Here is a 16,736-nt window from a genome sequence, read left to right on the forward strand (position 1 = left end):
AATGCCCTTTTTCTCTAAGAAGTTTAGAGCCCTTCTCAAGTCTATGGACATAAACTTTGTGGGATGATTCTGGAATATATTATTTTCATAGTTACATCAAATAATTGAAACACGGGGTGAATTTTAGTGGTTTCACAAAGTTACACATTTTGAATTAGACACAGCATTGCATCTAAATTTCTTGCTATTAGATTTTATAAGATTAAAATGTTCACTAGCAAAGTGAGGCCTTCCCCAAATCCTAATTTTCTAGTTTTATTTTTTTCACAGCTTTTGTACACAGGTGATTTCTCAAGACAAGAAGATAGACACCTAATGGCAGCTGAAATTCCTAACATCAAACCTGATATTCTTATCATTGTAAGTATTAATGTATTGTATTGTAATTAGTGTAATATAAACAGAATTTTTTCTAGTGGAAGAAAATAATAATCTCATGTTCATAATGTTACTGGATATAAAATTATGGAGTTTTAGAGTATAATAAAATTTTTGGGTACTCTGTTTAGTTACCCCAGGTTTATAGAAAGACTTTTTTTTTTTTTTTTTTTGACAGTACTGGGGTTTGAACTCAGAGCTTCCTGTTTGCTAGGCAGGCGCTCTACCACTTGAGTCATGCCCCAGCCCTTTTTGGCTTTAGTTGTTTTCTACATAGGCTGGCCTCGGACTATGATCCTCCTACCTACGCCTCTTAGTAGATGGGATCAAAGGCATGTGGCTTATTGATTGACATGGGGTCTTGTTTACTTATTGCCAGACTGGTCTCAAACCACAGTCCTCATAATCTCCACCTCCCGAGCAGCTAGGGTTACAGGTGAGCCTGGCGTATTATGAGAGCATCTTAAAGGTTGTTTAGAAATGGTGTGACCCACTGCCTTTGCAGTGGTGCTCTTTTGACCCTTCTCACATGCTACTTGTCACTTGCTCATTTTTATAGGCTCTGTTTGCCTAGTAGTTTGTAGGTCCCAAGGACACAAGAAAAGTGAACAGTGTACAGAAGCTCTTTTGTGGGATACTGAGGGGTGCAAATTAAAAAAAAAAAGTGTGTTATTGACAGTGGCATCAAGAAATGGAAGCTGTTCTCAGCCTCTGGTACACACAAGAACATCAAGAACATTTGGTTCCACCACCTACCCCCTCCAAATGCCGAAGTCTGAGAGTAGTGGCTGTTGCTCAGCAACGCGCTGAGTGCATCAGCTGTGACTCAGCTCATGATATACTCACCATGGAAACTGAAATTAATTGAAAAGAAGATTTATTTTTTTCAACTGTCAGAACAAGTAGATATTTTCATGATATCTGGTGTTTTAGAGCAGTGCTTCTCAAACTTTAATGTGCTTCCAACTTGTTTGATGGCACTGTTAAAATACAGACTGATTCAGTCAGTCTGAATTGGGGCCTTACAAGCTACCAAAGAGTGCAGTGGCTCACTATAGTAAGACTTTAGGGCATGTTCTTGAACAGAAGTGTAAGAAACAATATTTATTTCTAGTTTAAAAGCTTTGTCTTCTCAGGCGGGAGGAAAAAACACATAGCAAAATTATCTTGAGGGGAGAAGATACATTTTTGTGCATACGTGTACTATTTCCTAATTCCATTATTTGAAATGTTCTTATTAGATTTGAATTCGTACATTTTTGTTTGCTCTTCGCAATTAATCTTATAACAACTTATATTCAGGTTAATGGCATGGTAATGGAGAAATGAATCTGTTTGCCTTAGCATTTCATTAATGTTTAACTTTTGAATTCTTTGGAGATGGTTGGTCTTGGTCTCATATATCTAACCCACTTTAGGAATCTACTTACGGGACCCATATCCACGAGAAACGTGAAGAGCGAGAAGCCAGGTTCTGTAACACTGTCCATGACATTGTCAATAGAGGGGGCAGAGGACTCATTCCTGTCTTTGCTCTTGGAAGGGCTCAAGAGCTGCTCTTGATTCTAGGTATTTGGGACACTATTAAAATCTTGTGTCATTTTACCAAAATATTAACATGGCGTTGGATACTTATTCCATCTTTCTTAGCTTCAGTTTCTTCATTCAAAAATGGAGTTTGGTGCTATTAAGAATCCAGGGAAGGGCAGGCAGAATGGCTCAAGTGTTAGAGCGCCTGCCATCAGCATCAGAAGTCTTAACATACACATATTCTTTGACTACCGGTTCTACTTTTGGGAAGTAAACAAGATGTATGGAAAGTTTTGTCAGTAAGGGTATTCGTCATTTTAATATTTATAGAGGATATGGGCTGTGGAGTGGCTCATGTGGTAGAGGTCCTGCCTAGTGAATTTGAGACCCTGAGTTCAAACCCCAGTACATCCAAAAAAGAAAAAAACAACGAAATATTACATCTGTAAATACCACATTGCAGGGGAAAAATCATGTTCTAAATCATAATCCAATCCAGTCTTTTTCTCCTGATTGTTCCTCTTTTCTAACTGCAAGTTAAAGTAGTCCTTAGAAGACTTGAAATGAAGACTTCATAACCAAACATGTGAAAAGCAGAGGAAATTAGGAAGGTAAAACATGCTGTCATCACACACTGGGTAGCCAGATGAAAATGTAGGTCACCCAGTCAAATTTTAATTTCAGATGACTAAGGTTTCAGCATACTCTCCCACATATTTAATATGTATTTTAAAACCAAGAATATTTTGTTTCTCTGAAGTTTAAATGGGCATTTGGTATTTTTATTTGGTCACTCCACCATCAGAGCATGGAATGATTCTTTTCATGAGCCCTGCAGGACTGCTTTATGTAATTAGTTGCCCCTTTCCCTGCATTCTCCCTGGTATGTAGTGTGATAGAGACGAGAGAGAGGACAGCCATTCAAATCACAGGCTTCCTCTCATCTGTGTTCTAGCCATATGACCTTGGGCAGGTTAGGCAAGTTATTCAGCTTTTTTTAAATCAGTATTCAAAATTTGTTCCTAAAAATACAAAAAGGAAAATTGTGATATGATCTTGGAATGTAGTCTGCTTTCACAGTATGTAAGAAATTGCAGCAGTATATGTTCCAAACTCTGACACTAGTAAAATTTTTACTGACATCTAAAAAACATGAACAAGATTAGCCACAGGAGAAACGGGAATTCCCTGCCCTTGTATAGACTTAGCACTAAGACCCACATAAAAAACCAACTTTTCCACACTATCTGGCCTTTTATAGTCAGCTCTTCATCTGCTGGATGAAGACAAAGCTGCTTTGAAGATGAGACGTGCCTGTGACTTCCATACTGAGCATTTAGTGCATTTTTTCTGTGCAAACGCATGGGAATCAGTGTGAGTTAATGAGAGTTACACTTAAAATAAGTTTTCATTTGAAGGTATATTGCCCATTAGTGACACAGAAATGGTTTGCTTAATAGTTGGTTTGTTTGTTTTTAATACAGTTATAGAATAATAGACTATACTTTTTTTTTTTCTTTTGGCAGTACTGGGGTTTGAACTCTAGTCTTCACACTTCCTAGGCAGACACTTTACCACTTGAGCCATTTTGTAGCCTAGGACTACTTTTTTATGTGTTCAAAATCAGTTTAACATGTTTGGCAGTCTCATCTTATAATCAGCAGCCAATAAATCTGCTTGAAATTTTAGTAATATTCTTTTATTTAAAACCATTACAGAATTTAAATCTCTCAGGGCTGAGTTGTGGTCTGTTACTCAGTATAAACTTTTAATGGGCTGCGGGTGTGACTCAAGCGGTAGAGTGCCTGCTTTGCAAGCTCATAGTCCTGAGTTTGAGCCCCAGTCCCACAAAAAAAGGTTTTTTTTAAATGAATCATTTCCAAAAGTTCCACATCTTTGGTCTGTGATCACGGCTTTTTTTTTTTTTTTTTTTTTAAGGTTTTATACTAGTGTTTAGAAATAAGTTTAAGTTTACAAGGACCAGGAGAGTTTTTCTTAAACTCTTTAAAATATAGTCATGTAGTACTTAATTTCTTGATTGTCTGAATTGTTAAAAATTATTTAAGGGTGTCATTTGTTTGAATTATTCATGCCACATAGCAAAGTGATGTTTGTTTCTTGTGAAATCACTCTAGATGAGTACTGGCAGAATCACCCAGAACTACATGACATTCCAATATATTACGCATCATCTTTGGCAAAGAAGTGTATGGCAGTGTACCAGACATATGTAAATGCCATGAACGACAAAATCCGCAAACAGATCAACATCAATAACCCATTTGTTTTCAAACACATCAGTAACTTAAAGGTGAGTTGCCTATGGAGGAGAGGAAGACAAAGATGGATAAAACAGATCAGCCCTTGAAGTGGAGGGACCCGCTGGCTGACTTTTCTGCTGAAGACTTGCCTTCAGGCATCATTTTTCTCCTTGACATCAAAACTGCAGCAACTGACAATGTTGGTTTTTTGTTGTTATTTGTTTGTTTGTTTCTTTGTTTGAGACAGGATCTCACTGTGTAACCCAGGATAGCCTTCAACTCATGGTCCTCCTGCCTCAGCCTCCTGAGTGCTGGGGGTATAGACATTCATTTTTGACTTAAGCAGATTTTGCCACTTATTCCAAGTCTTCATACATTCTCAATATTTATAACCACTAAATAATCTTTTGCTCTTTTTAAGGTCATTGCCTAAGTCAAGTTTTCCCTAGAAACAATGTTAAATTTTTATTAGATTTCTAGGTATGCTCAAAATATTCATGGAGGCCACGATGGCACACACCTATAATCCTAGCATTTAAGAAGCTGAGGCAGAAGGGTCTTGAATTAGTTATTCCAAGTCGTCTGTTGGTTTGCAGATAGATTTAGCACAGTTCTCAGCCCTTTGAATAGATTGAAATGTGGTAGATGAATGGTTTGTATCATTGTAAGATACTGATCTTTACAACAGTTTCATCAGTTTTATTTTTATATAGTATTAGTGACCCAAGTTATATTGCTATCCTGTTTTTGTAAATCAAATGAAATTATATAAAGAATTCTGACAGGTATTTTGTACATATGTATATATGTTGCCCAGATTAAAATAATAAATGATAAAAAAATTACAAGTATGCAAAGCCATTGTGGGTCTTAGGGAAAATTCCTGAAGATTCTGTCTTAGGTAGATAGGAACCCCTTTGACTCTTACATTTCTGCCTGTTCCAGGCATTGGAAATACTGCTCATGCCCTTTAGCTGTGCATAATTGGGAAGATGAATGTAAGCCTACAGCTGTTTCTCACTTTGTTTTTCTATTTTTGCAGGCCTAAATTGTTCTGGTGGCTTTATCCTCATATATTGAAGTAGTCCTTTGAATAAGTTTAATTTTAAAACTTGGCAGTTGAACTTAAAATGTTGACTAGTCTTATCAAGGCCCTTTTACATCAGTTTTTGTTCTTTAAAAATGAAGAACAGTTTGTCAAACCCTGGTAGTTAAAATACTTTTACTATTTGTTCCTTTGTCTCTCAGAGCATGGACCATTTTGATGACATCGGCCCCAGTGTTGTAATGGCCTCCCCAGGCATGATGCAAAGTGGCTTATCCCGAGAGTTGTTTGAAAGCTGGTGTACTGATAAGAGGAATGGCGTCATCATAGCAGGGTACTGTGTAGAAGGTACACTTGCCAAGGTCAGTTATGGTCTTAGAATACTGTATCACTCCTAATTAAAATTGTAGAGGGGCAATATCTACATAGGTTTTTCCTCTGAAGTAGTTCTTTAATAGCATAAAAGAAAGGAGAATGGAAATAGGTAGCTGGAGATGTTTGTAAAATGAAGAACTATGCATTTGTTGAATGACATAACAAGATATCTAGATTAGAACACATTTTAAAGTTTAAAAAGTGCTTAGCTGGTTATGAGTAAGATAGACAGATAGGAACCAACTGCGACAAATTTTAAAACCCTCATCAGAAGAAGGAGTTTACTTACACAAATTTTGTAGTTCTCTTGCATGGGCAAGAGAACTAATCTTTTGTATTCAAAAAGTTTTCATTTTTGGATTAGGGCTGCTCAGCCTGTGACACATTCTTTTAAAAAGCAGTAGGCTGTGCCTGGATTGACTGCCCTTCTTCCTACTAGTATTAAATGGCTGCAGTTAGCTCCTAGGGATGTAGACATTGTAGAAAGTGTATGCAGAACTTAAAAGCAATTTATGAATGTCCACACAACACATTCTCCTGTCTTCTTTCTGTTGGCATTTATTTTGAAAAAATTTGATGTGATGCCTCATTTTAATCATTTGCATTACTTTGTCCGATTCTCTATAAAGTCAGCTAGAGAATTTAGGTTATATATTTAAAGTAGATTTCCAGACTAGAAAAATACATGTGTTTTATGGAAATCTTGATATTTGGTGAGTGCCTTTCTAGATCAGGAGAAGAGTTGGGAATGCAGGTGTTTTCTAGTTACGAAATTTTATTGCCAGCATTCTAGATACTCTGAGTTTTAGGTAATCTTCTTACTTTCCTGATTAAATTTTTACTTGATCAAGGAAATGAGTATTTGATACTTCCTAAGTCAGTAGTGTTAGAATGATCTTTGTGCTGAAGGTCCTAAAATCTAACATAAAAGGGTATGACTGCATGAAAAACAAAAAGAGAATGAATGTACCTTTTCTTTTCTAATCAGACAGTTTGTGTTTTCTTTTCTTTTCTTTTCTTTTCTTTTTTTTTTTTTTTGCAGCATATCATGTCTGAGCCTGAAGAAATCACCACCATGTCTGGGCAGAAGTTACCACTGAAAATGTCTGTTGATTACATTTCTTTCTCTGCTCACACAGATTACCAGCAAACCAGTGAATTTATTCGTGCTTTGAAACCTCCTCATGTGGTTAGTCCTTGAATTTGATTCATAGTCTAAAGAGGAAAAGAGCATACCCAAGAAACTGTACAGCAGTCAGCTCACAAATCAAGCATTAATTTATGAGCAGGCCATTTGCTGTGCTTTGACCTTTATAGCTCCCCTTGTGTCAGGCAAGCTGCATCCTTTCATTTTCTTCATTTTATGCTAACTTTTATCCAAATCTCCCCAACTCTAGTGTTCTTTCTCTTCTCTGCTATCCACCCAATAACTTAAGAGCAGACTTGGGAGTGTGACAGTTTATTTGAATTTTAGCTTCATCCCTTATGTGCTTTGTAATCTGGGCAAGTTGCTTAGCCTCTCTGTGCCTCATTGTAAATAGGGATGATAATACCTCAGAAGGTCGTCGTGAGGACAAAATGAGATGACATATATCTAAAGCACCTCATCTGATTCCCGGTGCATAGTAAATGGTTAATAATAATATCGAACAGTGCAAGGATAATTTGAAGAGGAGAAAGATAAGTCATCATAGTAAAACATATATGACACATAAGGACTGGGGAGGGGTGTGGCTCGAGTGGTAGAGGGCCTGCCTAGCAAGTGGAAGGCACTTGAGTTCAAACCCCTGTACCAGCAAAAAAAGAAAAAAGTCACATTTATATATATAGCTGCTTGTTAGTGTGACTTGTTTATATTTTAAGTTTCAGGTAATAATAGTAATAGTTACATACTTTGGTGGGGTTAGGATGAGGGGTCAGCTGAAAACAATGTATACTTTTAAATGGAAGGATACTGTGGAAACGTGTCTATAAAAATGCATGAAATTCCCTTTCTGAAATATAGTGGAAGATAGCTTAGAGAAATGGCCTTTTGTTAGTTTCTTTTGCTGTGGTAAAATATTTTTATTATAAAATACATGTGCATACAATTTGCAGCTTTAATCATATTAAGCGCATAATGAGTAGCTTTACCCGCACAGCGTTATACAATTTCACCAGCCTCTTTTCAAACTTTTCACCACCCCAAACAGAAACTGTACCCAGTGACTCCCCATTCTCTTCTCTTCTCAGTCCCAGGCTACCTCTAATCTACTTCCTGTCTCTGTGAATTTGACTCTCCTAGATATTTCATAAGAACAGTCATACAACTCTTCTGATCCTTTCAAGGTTCATCCGTGTGATAGCATATTACATGTCAGAATTTCATACCTCCTTTCACTGAGTAGTATTCCATTATATGTGTATACATTTTGTTTATCCATTGTCTGCTGGCAGATGCTTGTGTTGTTTCATCTTTTGGCTAGTGTGAGTGATGTCTTACTGTGGTTTAGATTTTCAGCTCTCTGGTGACATACTGGTGAGCATCACTTCTTGTACATGTTTTTGAGTTCTTTCAAGCATGATAGTTCTTGTAAATATTTGCCACTGGCCCTTAGTGCACAGATTCTTTGACAGAGAAAATCACTTACTGCCTTCTTAGCATTACACATAGCATGTAGAATTTGAGTGTAGTGTAGACTCCACCCACATTTTTTCTGGTATAGGTGGTTCATGGATGACCTCCAGATTTTCAAGCCAGGGAAGGAAATCTATGTTCTGCTATGTTATCCTTGGTCCCATTTCATCTCATTGCTTTCCAGATTCTATCTGTGCTTACAGTTTAAATCCTTGGGTTGAACTTGGTGCTTACCTTCCTCCAATGACCTGCTCCAGCAAAAGTATAGCTATGAAATGATAACTCAGGAGTATTAATGGTAGTAGTTTATAATAGCCAGGATTTATTAGGTATTTAGCAAATGCCAGACACCACACTAATGTTTTACATGAATCGACTTGTTTAACCTTCACAACTAACAGCTGTTTTGTAGACAAGCAACGGAGATGTTGAGTAACTTGGTCAAGGTTATATAGCTAGTACCTAGCAATGCCAGGATTGTGCTCAGGCAGCTCATCCTGGACCCTTCACCCCTAGGTGACCAGCCTCTTCCCAGGGGTGACACTGGCCATGGTTCGCTAGCCAGACAGGAACTGTCTGCCAGTGGTCTGGAAGCTAGGAGTGACCTGTCTTGGAAAATAGAGGTTATAAATGTAAACAGAAAGCCAGCATGATGGCTCATGTCTGGAATGCCAACATTCAGGAGGCTGAGGCAGGAGATCAAGAGTTCAAGGCCAGCCTGTATTACATAGTGTGATCCTGTCTGAAAAAAAAAATTTTTTAAAAAAGCACAACAAAAAATATGAATAGAAAGTGACTGGTAGCTAGTATGATCATTGCAAATCTCCCTCTAAACAGTTCATTTGCTTCAGAAAGTTTTTATTTGCTTTTCATTTAATTTTATTTTTTTCCCTGGGGCACTGGGGTTTGAACTTGGGACCTCATGCTTGCTAGGCAGATGCTCTATGCTCTACCACTTAAGCCACTCCACCAGCCCTTTGCATTTGCCTTAATAAGCAGAAGAAACTATCAGAAAGTGCTTTTCCCCCCTTCATGAAACCTTCATTTTAAACCTAAAGAAAAGTGAACATTTTCAGATAGCAAGAATAGAAAAGAACCATGTAGATGTAAGGATGTAGGAAAGGGGTTTCTTTACTCTCTTTTAAAACAGATGCATAGGGGCTAGTGGAGTGGCTCAAGTGGTAGAGCACCTGCCTAGCAAGCATGAGGTCAAATACCAGTGCCACCAAAAAAAAAACAAATGGATGCACATAAGGATCTTTTAAAGCTAAACAAAGTAAAGAGGTCTACACAAGTTTGAGGTTCCTTGAAACTAATAAAGTTTCAAAGTTGCAAGTGTATTTCTGTTTCATGAATTTAACTACTTCAGATTAGGGCCATTATTTAATGATTCATCTGAATGAAGACTGTTTCTATTACGTGTAGATTTTAGTCCATGGAGAACAGAATGAAATGGCCAGACTGAAAGCAGCACTGATACGCGAATACGAAGATAATGATGAAGTTCACATAGAAGTTCACAATCCTCGGAATACAGAGGCAGTGACCTTAAACTTCAGAGGAGAAAAGCTGGCCAAGGTAAAAGGTGATAGTTCCCAATTCCAGCTATGTTTTCTCTTCAGAGGAGAGTATTCTTCTTAAGAAAATAGACCTTCCTTTGTGGTACATACCTGTAATCCCAGCACTCGGAAAGTCAAGACAGTGAGTTTGAGGCCAGATGGCGCTACATAGTGAGACCCTATCTTAGAAAAAACCAAAAAACAGAAAAGAAAAGAAACCACCTTTAATCAAATCAAGACAGTGTTTATTTCTGTCTACTTAGTATTCTATGAGGATTTTATCCTGATGCTTCTTACGCTTCTTTTGGTTGTACATTTCTTCAGATGGAAAATTTTTAAGATAAATTAGATCTTAATGCAGATGAGTTTTGATAGCTGTTTAATCAGCATTCCCAATTACTTTTCCTTCCCTCATGGGAGGATAAACATGTTCATTACTCTTGCTATATCCACTACAGTGTGGTGCCCATCTCTTGTCATTTTCCCTAAGAATCTGAAGATAGACCCAGGTCTCTACACATGTATGTTTTGTGTGGATATGACAGAATACATTAAAAAAAAAAATCTAGGGCTGGAGGTGTGCCTCAAGCCATAGAGTGCTTGCCTAACTAGCACAAAGCCTTGAGTTCAAACCCCAATACCAACCAAAAAAATTTTTTTTGAGGTACCAGTCTTTGAACTCAGTGCCTACATCTTGAGCCACACCACCAGCCCTTTTTGGGTTAGGTTTTTTTGAGATAGGGTTTCATGAACTTATTTGCCTGGACTGCCTTCGAACCATGATCCTCCTCATCTCTGCCTCCTCAGAAGCTAGGATTACAGGTGTGAGCCACCAGTGCCTGGCTAAAAGTATAATCATTTTTGATGGTAAAATATAATAGTTTTAGAATTTAAAATTGAGTAGTTAAGAAAAACCTTATTTGGGATTTTAGAGGGATTCTGGAAGCATTTCTGTTAGTCAAAAATCTTTTTAAAGACATCTCTAACGCAAACTTTTAAATGATTTATATGACATTTTAGATGTCATACATCTGTTAACTTTACAACATTCCTTCAATACATAATAAGCCAGACACGAAGAAGCTAATTGACGAATAGCTTTCCTACAGCTGAATTAAGGGGGTAAAAATCAGCACTACTTAAGATGTGAGGCAAAGAAGAGCAGCAGATGGTTGTATTTATGCCTAAAACTTTCTGGAGGTCATTCTAATGGCATTTTTCTTGTGCTTGTAAAATAAGATACTCAGTTGAAAATCTGGAACTGCATTTCTCAAACTCTGCCATTAGAGCTGTGTGGAGGAAAAAAGAAGTTCCTTAGTCACATTTTAGAAGAAGCTTCTTTAAACTAAGTTAGGAGAAGCTGAGATTCTTACTTCAGTGTTGCTCTCCAACACTTGTAGTTGTTTCAAACCATCCATGGGCCCTCAGTGGTACAGTGTTTGCCTGGCATGCTCTGGGATTTATCCCCACTATTGCCAAAAAAGTTGAAAAGTGAAAAGAGTAAACACATTTGCTTTATTTTTTTTCCTCTAGTATGGTATCACTATATTAAAATCCATGTCTAGGAGCAGAGCACTCCTTTTCAGAAAGTCAGCAGCAGTTAGTTAAGGAGAAAATAACCCTATGAAGTTATGTGAAGTGGAGCTGTTTCCACTTATTCTATTAGAATGAGTTGCTGTTTGCCCTTGCTTAATTAAAGGTAAACAAGGCTGAAGTATGTGATTTTTATCCCCATGAATTCATTGATTTGGAGTTGAGAGAAGCTATATTGTGGGAGCCAGGCATCAGTAGCTCACACCTATAATCCCAGCCACTCAGGAGGCAGAGATCAGGAGGATTGCAGTTCGAAGCCAGCCTGGGCAAATAGTTTGAGAGACTTAGCTCAAAAAACCCTTCAAAAAAATAAGGCTGGTGGAGTGACTCAAGATGAAGGCCCTGAGTTCAAGCCCCAGTACCACAGGGAAAAAAAAGAATTGTGGGGTTTATGTTGGTGGATTTTTGTATTTGAGCAGTCATTACTGTGATCTCTTAAAAATGTTTCCTGTGTCAGCTCTGATCTTTGTGCAGCAAAGATGCTGCTTGCTGTAGCATGAGGTTAGTGCACTCCCCAGTCCATTCATGATTGCCTGAGATATTTACATTTTACAAGATTTCTCATTTCTTCAGTTGCTTTCTTTTTTTTTTTTTTTTTTTTTAAATAGGTCATGGGCTTTTTAGCAGACAAAAAACCAGAACAAGGCCAGCGAGTCTCAGGAATACTTGTTAAAAGGAACTTTAATTATCACATACTTTCTCCTTGTGACCTATCCAGTAAGTATACTATTCAGTGTCATACATAATTTGATCTTAGCATTGAAAGAAAATCTGTAAGAAGTTCTCTTTATCTAGTGGCCACATTTTAAGTAACAACCAAATAATAAAATAGGAATAGGTGACAGTAACCTAAGTAGCTTTGTGGAAATAGAAGTCTTCCCTGAACTATTGAAACAAGTGACTTAGAAAATCATGTTTTTAATTGATTACAAGTTCACCTGTAAGACAGGTTGACCACTCCTGCTGACCTTGTGGCCACTCTCTTTTCTACCCCTTCTAACAGAGAGTGGTACTTTTATTTCCTGAAGTAATTTTTGCACGCCCCAGGTAAGCTTTTGTTTTATTTGGTTTTCCTGGTACTGGAGATTGAATCCAGGGCCTTGCACGTTAGGCAAGTGCTCTACCACTGAACTACATCTCCAGTCCTTTTTATTTTTTATTTTGAGACAGAGTCTTGCTCTGTAACCCAGGTTGACCTTAAATTTGTAGTCCTCCTGCGTCACCCTCCTGGGTAACTGGTATTATAGGCATGTGCCACCATACCTGGCTAGCATTTTACTTTTTAATGACCTATAGTGTTTTTTTGTTTGTTTTTTTTAAATTTGGGTTCAGTTTTGGAGGTGGTATGTGTGTGTATATGTGTGTTGCTGAGGATCAACCCAGGGCCTCAGCTATACTAAGCATGCACTCTACCATTCAAGCTCTACCTCAGCCCTTAATGACCTCTAGTTTTGCATCACTTGCTGAACCTATTTATTCATTACTATTTGAAAAAACAGGAGTAGGGAACCAAATCCTTTATAATTTCTTTAAAGGGAAAAATTAATGTAAACTCTACTTGTGTATTACATTAGACTTTTCTTGCATCTTTCAAGTAACATCAACCATGTAGCCAGACTGTAGTATTACACAGACTGAAGCTCATTACAGAGAAAAACAAAAATTTACACAGTTAAATAGATTACATTTAAGTTTATAAATTGCTTTTTTCCCAGAATTTATAAACATTTCCATGTGAGCTCTGTGTCTAAATATATTCTGAGCCATCTATAAGTACTTTCCCAGTAAATAATGGTATTGTTGTCCGGTAAATTCTGTGTTCAGTTTTATTTGTATGGTGCTGATAAATTATAAGTGTTTATAAAGGACTAGAAATAGCAGCAGTATTTAGGTATTTATCTGTGAGATATGCCAACTGTCAGTATTCAAATCTGAGTGTGTGACTTGTTCTTTCATTGGGCACTTAGAGAGCTCTGGCTCTTATGTCAGACTTTGGGCTTGGTTCTGGAACACTGAAGAGTACTAAAACACAAGCCTGGCTCTTGACATGGCAGTGTAATGAGGGAAGCAGTGTTAGGATGAGCTGATCCAGTATGGCTCAGTCCATGTCGAGGTACACAGATCAGACGTGAGAAGAGAATAGCCTAGAGAGTTGGTAAAGGCTTTGTGAGTCAGGTAGGGCTGTGTCACATGGTGAAAGTTCTTAGTTGTTGCCAGGCAGAAACAGCTGGTGTGCTGGTTTGGAGATGTTCAAGGACCAGAACGTTCTGGGGAATAAGGATGCTATCCTGTTACCTGGGCTTACATGGGGTGCGGTTCACATAGGAAAATGTTCACATTTACTGTTTGTATTTTGTGGGATGGTATTGTTTCTGTTTGTTTTGGGCTGGTTTTTGTTTTGTTTTGTGTTTTGGGGGAGAGGGGTTAAGACAAGGTCTTTCTGTGTAGCTTAGGCTGTGCTCAGACTCAGGATCCTTCTTCCTCAGCTTCCTGAGAGCTGGGATTGTAGGTTCTGTGCCACAGCACTCAACTGGTACTGTTTCTTGAAGTGTATTCTGATTTTCTTTTCAGATTATACCGACCTAGCCATGAGCACTGTGAAACAAACCCAAGCCATTCCATATACTGGGCCCTTTAATTTGCTCTATTACCAGCTACAGAAATTGACAGGTATATGTGTTAATTGATATTCATTTAATTGCCTTTTTTTTTTTAAATATGGTCTTACTATGTAGCCCAGGCTGGCCTCAAACTTGTAAACCTCACACCTAAAGCTTCCCAGGTGCTGGCATTACAGGTGTACACCCCCATACCCAGCTTGCTTTCTCTTTTTCGGTAAAATAATTTTGTATCTAGGAAAGGATGTTAAACTGTCAGTTTTTTTTTTTTTTTTTTTTCGGTAAGATAATTTTATATCTAGGAAAGGATGTTAAATTGTCAGTTTTTGTTTTTTTGGTTTTTTTTTGGCAGCTTGGGGGTTTGAACTCAGGGCCTCATGCTTGCTAGGCAGGTGCTCTACCAGTTGAGCCATTCTGCCAGCCTTTTTTTTTTTTTTTTTTTTTTTGGTGATGCATTTTCTCGAGTTAGGGTCTTGAGAGCTAATTGCCCAGGCTGGCTTCAAACCAGGATCCTACTGATCTCTGCCTCCTGAGTAGCTGGGATTACAGGCGTGGGTCACTTGTACCCAGCCTATCAGTTTCTTTATCTGTTTTTTTCCTTTGCTCAATGAGAATGAGTTTTCTGGTTCTGTCAGTACCAGTCTGTGCAGCAGGTTTTGTAAGAGTTCCTGGCCATTAGCCAAAGGCCAGTGAGATAATAAACCTATTTAATCTGTTTTTGCCATTTTGAACTAAAGATTTTTGTGTATTCAACATGATCAGTAGCAATGAATAAAAGATGTGTTCTCCTTCTAGTAAAGCAAGAGCACTTCAGGTTATAAAATACACTTTCCAATAATGTGTTGTTCATAACTCATAGAGGGCTGCTGTGAAACAGACCAGGAGAAGGAATCTTTTTACCTTAGACCCTCACATGAGAGTTACAGGTAATAACAGAATTAATGAAATGAGTCTAAATTAATCCTTGATTATTAAGAGTACACTAAGAAGACAGTAAAGTCTGATCTTCAGCTAGACAGTTTCCCTAGTTGGCTGTAGTTGGTTAATCTTTTTTTTTTTTTTTTTTTTTTTTTTTTGGCGATACTAGGGTTTGAACTCAGGGCCTATACCTTAATCCACTCCACCAGCCCTTTTTTTTGTGAAGAGTGTTTTCAAGATAGGGTTTTTCAAACAGTTTGCCCAGGGTTGACTTCAAACCACAATCCTCCTGATCTCTGTCTCCTGAGTAGCTGGGATTACAGGGTGTGAACCACTGGCCCCCAGCCATAGTTAGTTAGTTTTATATTGAGTGTCACACTCTAGTGGAAGGCTGAATCTCTTGTACAAACACAAGTGCTTGAATATCGCCAACATGTCTGCTGATGAAATCTTTAGTGTCCAAGGAAAGCCTGCCTAGCTGCATGGATTTTTATAATATGTGTTGAGATTTTTCAGTTTGAAAAAACTCACTTAGCTATTGTACTATGCAAATGAGTTACTAATTCTTCCATTATGTAGCAGCTGTATTTCAGCTGTTTTTAGAAACAAATAACTATGCCTGCGGAAGTTTGTAAGGCAGTTATATAAATCTTATAATTTTTTTTTTTCAGGTGATGTAGAAGAATTAGAAATTCAAGAAAAACCTGCTCTGAAAGTATTCAAAAATATTACTGTAATACAGGAACCAGGCATGGTGGTACTAGAAGTAAGATAAGATCATTAACTAAACAAGGGGGAAAAAAATCTATAATCATAGAGAAAATTAGTTGCTTCCTAGTTGAAGGAAAAAAACTTGTTGGAAAATACATGTACCTTCTTCCCAAGATCAGTTTTAAATATAATATGGCTAGGCATTTTCTATGTAGTTATTGTAGCTAAGAAACTATTAATAAGTTATGGTTCAATAATTAATATGTGTAATAGTTACAAGCCTCCCATAGGACTCTCAACTGATTTTGTGGTATTCAAGGATGACTTCTGTTATATCAAAGGTCTTAAAATTCTGAAGACAGAAATTTAATTGTTAAATTACAATACACAAACTTGTCATGCAGCACTCCTTAAAGAGTGAACAACAATGAAGCAATCCAAATCAAAAAGGCTAGAAATAGTAATTTAGGTGAAGATAGACACAAAAGGAAATAAATGTTTGACTCAGGTAGGTTGGTATCTGCTGAGTTTCAAGGACTTTCAAGGTGAATCCTGGTACTAAAGAGAGACACCTTGTCTCTCTCTCTCTACCTCAAGGTGGAATTATAAATAAATTTACGTAAATACATACATAAATACAGTATGTATTTTATTCAAACATACCGATTTTTAAAAGAAAAAAAAATTGTTGGCCAGCACTGGTTCCACTACAGTTCTGTGATTTCAGTCTAAATTTGATTCAGAAGGCTAAAAACAACAAAGTACCAAAAGCAGTAGATATCTCTAATGTGAAGCTACGTATACTAATATAAAATGTTAATGTCAGAAGAAAAAAAATTATTAGCGACATTAATTTAGCTCATTACTAGGTATTGTCAGAATATGTATTTTTGTTTCTAGACATAACATGTCAAAGGTCTGAGAAAGTTTTCCAAGTATGTCCCCATGAATGTGAAAGTGCTGTTTGAAGAGATGAAAAAAGATAGGGAGGGCCCTTGTTCCTGAAATAATTCACCCGGAAAACTTTGTTGGAACACTGAGCACATGAAAGAGTATCAGGGGATCTCAGGCTTTCATGTGAGAAGCAAAGAATTAAAAATACTGCCCTCTCGAGGCTGGGGCTTAGCTCAG

General features: G+C 37.4%; 1 protein-coding gene across 4 annotated transcripts in view; it reads left to right on the forward strand.

Annotated features, from left to right (window-relative positions):
- The window catches only part of Cpsf3 (cleavage and polyadenylation specific factor 3), a 33,584-nt gene that overhangs the window by 6,661 nt on the left and 10,187 nt on the right, over positions 1-16,736 (forward strand). For 2 of the 4 annotated variants that reach the window (XM_020178711.2, XM_074049140.1), the window contains exons 6-14: positions 271-360; positions 1,797-1,947; positions 4,044-4,219; positions 5,418-5,576; positions 6,632-6,778; positions 9,632-9,784; positions 11,967-12,075; positions 13,930-14,028; positions 15,566-15,660. In XM_020178711.2, the coding sequence (XP_020034300.2) occupies positions 271-360; positions 1,797-1,947; positions 4,044-4,219; positions 5,418-5,576; positions 6,632-6,778; positions 9,632-9,784; positions 11,967-12,075; positions 13,930-14,028; positions 15,566-15,660 (1,179 nt within the window). Of the gene's footprint in view, positions 1-270; positions 361-1,796; positions 1,948-4,043; positions 4,220-5,417; positions 5,577-6,631; positions 6,779-9,631; positions 9,785-11,966; positions 12,076-13,929; positions 14,029-14,835; positions 14,903-15,565; positions 15,661-16,736 lie in introns of those variants that run through there. The other 2 variants (XM_074049142.1, XM_074049141.1) reach the window with 2 other exon arrangements.

The sequence above is a fragment of the Castor canadensis genome, chromosome 12, assembly GCF_047511655.1.
Source record: "Castor canadensis chromosome 12, mCasCan1.hap1v2, whole genome shotgun sequence".
NCBI classification, from domain to species: Eukaryota; Metazoa; Chordata; class Mammalia; order Rodentia; family Castoridae; genus Castor; species Castor canadensis.